General features: G+C 47.0%; 1 protein-coding gene across 1 annotated transcript in view; it reads right to left on the minus strand.

Annotated features, from left to right (window-relative positions):
- BEGAIN (brain enriched guanylate kinase associated) overlaps nt 1-9778 on the minus strand; it is a 185240-nt gene that overhangs the window by 12663 nt on the left and 162799 nt on the right. Inside the window, exon 6 of the mRNA XM_015424440.1 lies at nt 1265-1348. Within this exon, the coding sequence (XP_015279926.1) occupies nt 1265-1348 (84 nt within the window). The remainder of the gene's footprint in view (nt 1-1264; nt 1349-9778) is intronic.

The raw sequence follows: 9778 nt of genomic DNA on the forward strand, positions 1-9778 counted from the left end.
GGGCTCGGCAGTGGAGCTGCAAGGCCAGCAGCAGCGGCTGGGACCGTTGAGGGCGGGGTGTGTGGCCTTATGACACACTTCCGGTGATGTCAGGGTGTGTGGCCTTATGACACACTTCTGGTGATGTCAGGGGGTGTGGCATATGCTAATGAGATATGCTAATGAGTTCCCCTAGCTCTTTTTCTACGAAACGACCCCTGCCTATGATGGTACCCCAACTATAGTGTTGACTATCTAGAACCACTATGCCCCTTTTATAACATGGCCCACCTGTTCAGCGCTGGTAATCCAGCTTCATAAATCCTGAGAAATGGGCCCGTGCACAGCTTTCTGTCCAGTGACCTTGCTGCTCCATCACTGCCGAATATCATTTCGCTCCCTCTTGCTGGGGCGCTCCTGGAAGGACTTTGATCCATCCCAGCTTAAGATGTAAGCCTGATAGTTCTTGATAGTGTATGGTTTGTGGCTATGGTATAATATATTTCAATCCTGGGAATGGTAATAGTGGGGGGCTATCACTGCTTTTCAAGAAAATAAAATTTCTAACAAAGCTTCTACTGGTGTTTCTACCCATCCTAAGCTTCAAAGATGACATTGACATCTATCCTATCTTGGTAGGAGACATGTCCAATGAACTTTCTCCAGCCTCTGGCGTTTTCTTCAACTTTGGTGGCTTTTCTGTTTCTCCCACTGCTGCCAACTGGGAAGTTCACTAACATAGCAAGATGGAACCCCGGTTCCTCTGGGATCTGATCACCAGAAGATCAGTATTGGCTTCTGAATATAACTCGGTCACAGCTAGCAGGTTGGGCGGGTTTGGCCTTACAAAGCCTGCTGAAAAATACTGAAGACGCTTCTGTACCACCACAGACAATCGATAGCTTGCATGGCCTCTCCCAAGACTTTCAGCAGGGCCTTAAAGCTGTTGGGCCCCAGCAATTCTCCCTTCAGTGGCATCCATTCCCTTGCCCTCCAGACGTCCTGATCCAGGATCCCAAGCCAATCGCTTCTTCTCCACACCTCTAGGTGAGCACTACCCCTGTACCCTGGCAGGCTACTGATGTTCTCACAGACAAATCACTCCCCTCCCAACCCGGTTGTCCTCCTTACCCATTTCCCCCACTTCTGTCTTCTGGTCCTTCCTTGACTACACATGCCAACAAGCCCACCCCTTTGGCTTTCTCCCTTCCCTGAAGAGCAGTAGCAGGCCACAGCCATAGCCACATTATCGCATTTCAGAGACATGCAGTTTTGTTTACATTACCTCGGAAAGCTTATGCGCCCTGTCGTAATTCTTGCTACATTGGAGCAGCTGGGCAGCTAAATTGCAATCCTTTCTATAGATCTCCTGCAAAAACAATACACAGTGATATATAAATACAAACCCGAGGTTTACAGCCAGCAACTCAATCTGCAGAGATCCCCTATTCCGGGAAAGTGCAGAATATGCTTATTGTCTGAAAATTCAAGTAAAGCATTGGTCCGGCCTGGGACAAAAAACTCCTGAACAGTCCAATACTAACTATAACAGTTAAAGGCTGTGGTCACAGGACTGGGGGGGTGGGGCTTCATAGTCCACTACTGGAACCTAACCTATGGTGCTAACCTATGGTACACATGTAAGCCGCCCGGAGCCTGCTTCGGCAGGGAGGGCGGGGTATAAATTGAACAAATAAGTAATAAATTATAATAAATACTAAAAAATGTACTTTCAATCCACTTTCAATGCACTTTGCAACTGAAGTTTACTGTGTGAAATGGCAAAATCCACTTGCCAATGGTCACCAAAGTGGATTGAAACTGTGTCATTTAGCATGTGTGAAAGCACTGCTAGACACAGGGCTATCTTTGCTTTAAGGATGTCACATTTTTAACTAATACCACCAAGTCATTCGTCACAAACAAGAACAAAGAGACAGATCTCTATGGAGCAGAAACAAAGTACCAGACACTATGGGTCAAAATAGGAAACTGATGTTAAGAGTATCAGTTAAAGCACCAAATGATACAGCACACATGTACCAATCACCCAACGTATGCTATCTAATATCAGCGAACACGAATGTCCACTGCAACATCAAGTGTCAATGATATGTGAGTCAATGCATTATTTACCACTGATGATACATCGTTGCTCTTCATCTATATTTAATAATTTATCCACTGACTCGAGTTTCATTGAGACATGATGTTGTGGCGTTCATACTTATTCACTGGTGTTAGTTATTCTCAGTGCCATCCTGGAATTGTGGCATTAAAAACAGTACATCTGCCCATCAATCTCCAATTTTGATATATTTATTTCCTTCACTATGTTTCCCCCTAGAATTAAACTTAAAAAAATGGTAACCATATAAACTGGAGCCTAGGCTTAGAGGTTAAGATGCTGAGCTGCAGACTGGAAGGTCTGTAGTTCGGCAGTTCGAGACCATAGTGCCACATGACAGAGTGAGCTCCCGTCTCTGGCCCCAGCTCCTGCCAACCTAGCAGTTCGAAAGCAAGAAATTGCAAGTAGATACCACTTCGGTTGGAAGGTAACAGCATTCCGTGCACCTCGGCATTTAGTCATGCTGGCCACATGACCACAGAAACATCTTTGGACAGTGCTGGCTCTTTGGCTTGGAAACTGAGATGAGCACCACCCCCTAGAGTCGGATTCAACTAGCTTTCGAGCAGGGGAAACCTTTACCTTTCTAACCATATAAACAAAGTTTGTTATTCCTGTTTGGTCCTTGAATCTGTTAAACATCTTCATGAGGTTGTATGCTAATTTGCTGCTTACCCCTCTACCTATATGTATGGACTGGTAACTTCCATTTCAACGTATCCGAAAAAGTGTGCGTGCATGCGAAAGCTTATACCTTGAACAAAACTTTGTTGGTGTAAAGGGGCCACTGGACTTGCACTTTGCTCCACTGAAGTTAAAGGGCTCAGAAGGGTGTAACTCTGCTTAGGACAGCATTGCAAGAATCATATTATAATGAACTAACAGACTTACAGCAGACAATGAGATGAGTGAATGCTTGACCACGCCAGCTGCATAATTATGGGTATCTAGTAACACAGTTGTTATTTTTCTTATTAAAGACAGACTTGGAAAATAGGCCACTGGTGCCTTAATAGCTTGGATGCTACAGATGCAAATTTTCTGCCCCCCACCCCCAGCAGTCCCTCTCTGCTCCAGTCAAGCTGGTTACAATGCACACGGCATCTCTGCATCCTGACTGCCTTCTCTGCAACCCCCCTCCCACCTTCTGACTCCATTGTGACTGGTATCTAACGAAGGGAGCTCTGACTCTCAAACGCTCATGCTCTTCCACCAGGCCTTCGATTAGGAGCCGCCACTGAGGAACGAGCTATTAAAAACTGAACTGTTACGGCTCTCGTGTTAGTGGCACCAAGAACAACTATGGATACTGGTTTGCCACACCGGACCACCACACAGGGAAGTATATCTCAATTCATTAAAGAGTAGTGTTGCCAAGTCCTACCTTCGTAATAGCGGGGGGAGTCCCGGACGTCCCCAGGAGTCTCCTGCCGAGTGTACGAAGCACGCACACCACAATCACGTCACCCGGAAGTGACGCAATCGCATCGTGCACCTTGGGGGTGGGGCCACAATCATCCGAGGGAAAACCATAGGGTTTTCCCTCGGATGATAGAGCGTCCCCCTGCAATGTGCCCGACACGACTCCATCACCTCTGGGTGACGTGTTCACGCTGAGCGCGTCACGTGCTTTGGGGGTGGTGTCCACCCCGGCGGCCCAATCCCCGCTGGTGGGGAACGGGCCTCTCGGGCGGGGGTTTCTCTGCCCCCCGGGGGGACTTGGCAACCCTATTAAAGAGTCATCACTGTTCATTTAATTGCTGAAGCAAGAACTTCTGTCCTGGCAACTTGGTGAGGTTAAACAGGTGCAAGAAAAACACTTCAGCTGCTTAATTGTAAAAATGTTTTTGACGTAATCTGCTCAACAACGGACACGTGCACTGCACACAGTGTTCTTTCATACGTAGCCTGGTTGGCAGCAATTTCGGCAATGGCTCAAAATTAACTTAGCTCAATATGTTTTCATTGATAAGGCCTTCACAGTTTTTGTTTGAAGATTCAGTCTGAAATGGCTTGCTTGATTATAACATGGAGCTCATCGCCTTCCCTTGGGGTGGGTGGGTCAATTTTATCTAAGCATATAACGTGCCCCAAAAGATGACAAAGAGAAATCAAAAGAAGCCTCAAGCCAAGGACCAAACACAGTCTTTGTGGCCCTCGAAGGACAGACTGATGTTATTTATGACAAACAGGATCGCTGCCGGGGAACATTCGACAGAGTAACAAAAGGAATAATTATGATGAATGGAATGTTGCCTGAGGCACATGTTTGCTGGACCACATGCTCTCATTTATCATTTGTACCAATAATAGTTTTAGATGCAAATCACATATGCAGCTTCTTGAAAATGAGCCAGTTAAGAGCTTACTTCCCACCTACGCTTGCCATCAAAAAAATGTCTTCCCAAGTTAGAGGGTCCAGGCAGTAGGAAATAATGTTTCAACAATCCAACTTTATGCATCATTAACAAACCACGTGCACTAGCTGGGCAGCTTTGCGCAGTCATGGGGCAGTTGACAGTGGTGTGTGAATATCATATTTATCAATGTAGTCAACATAATAACATAAGAGAAGCCAATGTGGGATCAGGCCTATGGCCCATCCAGTCCAACACTCTGTCACACAGTGGCCAAAAATACCAGGTGCCATCAGGAGGTCCAGCAGTGGGGCCAGGACACTAGAAGCCCTCCCACTGTTGCCCCCCCCAAGCACCAAGAATACAGAGCATCCCTTGCCCCAGCCTGAGAGTTCCTATCTATACCTTGTGGCTAATAGCCACTGATGGACCTCTGCTCCATATGCTTATCTAATTCCCTCTTGAAGCCGTCCATGCTTGTACCCGCCGCCACCTCCTGTGGCAGTGAATTCCATGTGTTAATCACTCTTTGGGTGAAGAAGTACTTCCTTTTATCTGTTCTAACCCGACTGGTCAGCAATTTCATTGAGTGCCCAGGAGTTCTTGTATTGTGAGAAAGGGAGAAAAGTACTTCTTTCTCAGCCTGCTCTATCCCATGCATAATCTTATAAACCTCGATCATGTCACCCCTCAGCCGTCGTTTCTCCAAGCTAAAGAACCCCAAGTGTTTTAACCTTTCTTCATAGGGAAAGTGTTCCAACCCTTCTATCATTCTAGTTGCCCTTTTCTGCACTTTTCCCCAATGCTATTATATCCTTTTTGAGGTGTGGTGACCAGAACTGTACACAATACTCCAAATGAGGTCTCACCATTGATTTATACAGGGACATTATGATACTGGCTGATTTGTTTTCAATTCCCTTCCTAATAATCCCCAGCATAGCAATGACCTTTTTTATTGCAGCCGCACACTGTCTCGCCATTTTCAGTGAGTTATCTACTACGACTCCAAGATCTCTCTCTTGGTCAGTCTCTGCCAGTTCGGACCCCATCAACGTGTATTTATAAGGATTTTTGGCTCCAATGTGCATCACTTTTCACTTGGGCACATTGAACCCCATTTGCCACGTTGACCATCCTCGACAGATCCCTTTGAAGTGCCTCACAATCCTCCCTGGTTCTCACCACCCTAAACAACTTCGTGTCATCTGCAAATGTAGCCACTCCACTGCTTACTTCCAACTCCAAATCATTAATAAACAAGTGAAAAAGCATCGGACCGAGTACTGATCCATGTGGTACCCCACTGCTTACCACCCTCCACTGAGAAAATTTCCCATTTATACTCACTCCCTGTTTCCTATTAATTAGCCAGTTTTTGATCCCAAGCAGAATTACATCTTTCTTAAGTCCACTGAGTCCTACCTTGGATGGCGCAGGCTAGCTCAATCTTATTAGATTTTGGAAGCTAAGCAAGGTTGACCCTGGTTAGTATTTGGATGGGAGACCACTAAGGGAATCTAGGATTGCTACACAAAGGCAGGCAATGCCAAACTACCTCTGAATGTCTCTTGCCTTGAAACCCCTATGGAGTCATCATAAGTTGGCTGCGACTTGATGGCATTTCCACCACCACCACATTGACTGCCAGTCTATTTTTCAGTAGAAAAGAGCACGAGTCCAGTAGCACCTTTAAGACTAGCAAAATATGTGGCAGGGGATGAGCTTTTGTGAGTCACTGCTCACTTCTTCAGATACAAGACGGAGGTCCTGTGTCTGGGCCGGAACGGGATGGGATTGGGGCTCCCGCTCCCGGCCTTCGATGGGGCGCCGTTGGTGCCAGCTTCGGAGGTTAGGAGTTTGGGAGTGCTCCTGGACTCCACCTTATCGATGGAGACCCAGGTAGCAGCCACTGCCAAAGCGGCCTTTTACCATCTTCGGCTGGTGCGGCAGTTGGTCCCCTTTCTCAGCCGCGAAGACCTAGCCACAGTGATCCACGCGACGGTCACCTCAAGGCTAGACTACTGCAACGCTCTCTACATGGGGCTGCCTTTGTCGCTGATTCGGAGGCTGCAGCTAGTGCAGAATGCGGCGGCCAGACTGGTTGCTGGTGTCTCTAAATGGGATCACATCCAGCCTGTGCTCAAAGCGCTGCACTGGCTGCCTATAGCATACCGGATTCGCTTCAAAGTGCTGGTGCTTACCTTTAAAGCCCTACATGGCCAGGGTCCAGCGTACCTGAGGGACCGCCTTTCCCCACATAGGCCCCAAAGAGCACTTCGGTCGGGGTCGCAGCATCGTCTTGCGACCCCGGGCCTGAAAGAGGCCAGGCTTGCGGCCACTAGGGCCAGGTCCTTCTCGGTGGCGGCTCCTATCTGGTGGAATGAGCTCCCGGAGGAGATCAGGGCCCTGCGGGACCTGTTGCAGTTCCACAGGGCCTGCAAGACGGAGCTCTTCCGCCAGGCTTTCGAATAGGAGCCGCCGCCGCAACCACTACCACCAATGGGGACCGTTTAGCAGCACCGCCGGAGGCCAAGTGGCAGATAACATCAGGAGGCCACAGTAACCTCCCTCGGAATGAAAGGGCATGTGCAATATGGAGAGAGGGTTTTAGTCACGCGGGATCCTTGGGCGTGGCCCATGTATTAACTATTGTAAATTGTTTTATTGCGTTTTATTGCATTGTGTGCCATACTGTTGTAAGCCGCCCTGAGCCCGCATGCGGGTAGGGCGGGGTATAAATAAAATTAAATAAATAAATAAAATACAGAAAGAATGGGAGTCCATCAGTCCTATTTATTGGAAAGTGGAGTGGTTTCAGATGTCGAATGACATTAGCAGGCAAATGCTCATACCCTGCCAAATATTTTGTACACATATGTACACATTTTCGAATACTTTTTGTGTGTGCACACGAAAGCTCATACCTTGAATAAAACTCTGTTGGTCTTAAAGGAACCACTGGACTTTGTTCTACTGCTTCAGACCAACACAGCTGACCCCCTGGACATATTTTTTTCGTCATTAAGATGCTACTAGACTCTTGCTCTTTTCTACTGTTACAGACAGACTAACACGGCTACCCAACTTGATCAGTCTGTTTCTCAGTTCAATTCAAGGTGATGGTAATATGACCTTTAAAGCCCTTCACTACCTTTGACCCACATATTTGAAGGGTTGTCTTCTTGCATATATTCCTATGGGGTCACAAAGACTTGCAATAAGTCAGCTGCGACTTGACGGTACTTTCTACCAACACCAAGTCTACTGAAGTTAATGGGCTTAGAAGGGTGTAACTATGCTTATGACTACACTGTCTGTAAACCATTTAACCACTACTTCCTGTTAGGCCGAACACCAACAAGTGAAAGAGGTTTTGGGTATCAACAGAGGAATAATATCACACATGCAATCAGCATTGTGGCACTTCCTTGAAATAGCAACTATGGACCAGTTCAGAACTTGCACCTTCTCTTCCACAGTACCAGAACCTGAAAGCATCCAATTATGTTCAGGTCCAACAAAAGGAAGTACTCTTCACACAAGTCATAGTTAACTTGGCTACTAGCTTAGATGGCTTTAGAAAGGGATAGGACCAGTGGTCCATCTAGTCCAGCATCGTGTCTCACATAGTGGCCAACCAGTTCCTCTTGAAGACAGCCATCATTGCTAACAGCTATTGATAGACCCAGATGGAACATTCAGCAGCTGTGAAAAGGGGCTATTTGGTGGGTCAAGAACAGTAGAAGTCCTTAGTCTCCATGCCCTGCTTGTAAGCTTTTGGGGGGCTTTGATCGGCCACAGTTTGAAACAAGATTCTAGAACTGATGGATTATTGGTCTGATTTTCTCAGAGCTCTTCTTACATTCTCATGTCGCTATCAAAGCAGTTTTGGTGATGTCTTCCATGGGCAAGCAAGAGAAATTGTGAGAGCCTAGGGAATAATTCAGCATAAATAATTTGTCTCATGGAGCAGCCTACAAGTGGTTGTGTTTCGCAGTGACCACCATGCTAGGTCTGCCAAGTGGGGGTGGGTAAACCCCCGCTTTGGAGGCCCGATTTCCGACGCTGCAGAATCGGGCCCCGGAAGTGATGTGGGCACGCTGGGCACTCTATGGTTTTCCCTTGTATGGCCGTGGCCCCGCCCCCAGCGTGCCTGGCGTCCTCCCGTCACTTCCGGGTGACGCGCGTGCGGCGCGCGCGCTTTACACGCGCGGGCATGCACCAGACACCGCCCGGGAGCCCCCCACTCCTGGCGAAGATACACTTGGCAACCCTACACCATGCTCTTTATCACATGCCAGTCAGTCCATAAAGGTCTTTCAACTGTGCCACTCAAGGGATAGCTAAACATCTCCTGTTCCAGGAGCGCAGCTTTGCAAGTCTGCAGCAGTAGAACAAAATTCAAGTCCAGTAGCCCTGGGCAAGCAACATTTTCCAGGGTATAAGCTTGACTCACAATAGCTTATACCCTGGAAAATTTTTGTTGGTCTTTAAGGTGCTTCTGGACTCAATATTCTGTTCGAAACATCTGATGGACAGTCATAAATTACCCTGAGGAATAATGTCTAGAAACTAGGCCTTGTCTATGGAAAAAGTGCCAAAAAGACAAGCAAGCTCTTGATTTTGGGGGAAAAAAGCTCTTCGGGGAAAAATATTGATTCAGAGGTAGCGAAACTGCCTGCAAACTAATCTAACCGAACTGGGAAAAGTGCTTCAGGAGGGGGCGGTCTGGAGTTGGGCAACAGAACGGGGAGGAAGTACCAAACTCTTTCCTTACTCTCAATTGCTTTGACCTGCCCACCACCCCCTCCCCCGCATCTTATTGCAGTATTTTAAATCTGTGTTAGCCTTTCCAAACACATGTTTTGAACACCACTGCAGGCAAGCCACAGAGAATGGTGATTAAGTACTTGCTACCTCCTCCGCTTCAAAGTGACCACTTTTGAAAGTACTGTTGGGGCTACCATTACACAGCTTTATGTATAATCTACATTTTGCGACATAATAGCACTTAATATACTAAGTTTAACTTTGGCTGCAACACACTGGGTGTTGGAGACAGAACCGAGACATTTCAGTGCCTGGGGCAGGAAATCCAAAATGGCACCTTCAATAATGGTAAAAATATCGTACACTAAATAATGTAATTTTCCGTCCATAAATAGTACCCTGAGTTCAGGTGACGCTTAGAGGTGGGCTACCTTGTCTGGCCTAATGGAAGAGCTAACTGAGATTATATGCAGAGGGAAAAGTATGTTATGCATGAGCGGAAAATATACAACATACAATTTGGAATGACCTTGTTAGGAAA

This window comes from Gekko japonicus, unplaced genomic scaffold (genome assembly GCF_001447785.1).
Source record: "Gekko japonicus isolate JY-2015 unplaced genomic scaffold, Gekko_japonicus_V1.1 scaffold44, whole genome shotgun sequence".
NCBI lineage: Eukaryota > Metazoa > Chordata > Lepidosauria > Squamata > Gekkonidae > Gekko > Gekko japonicus.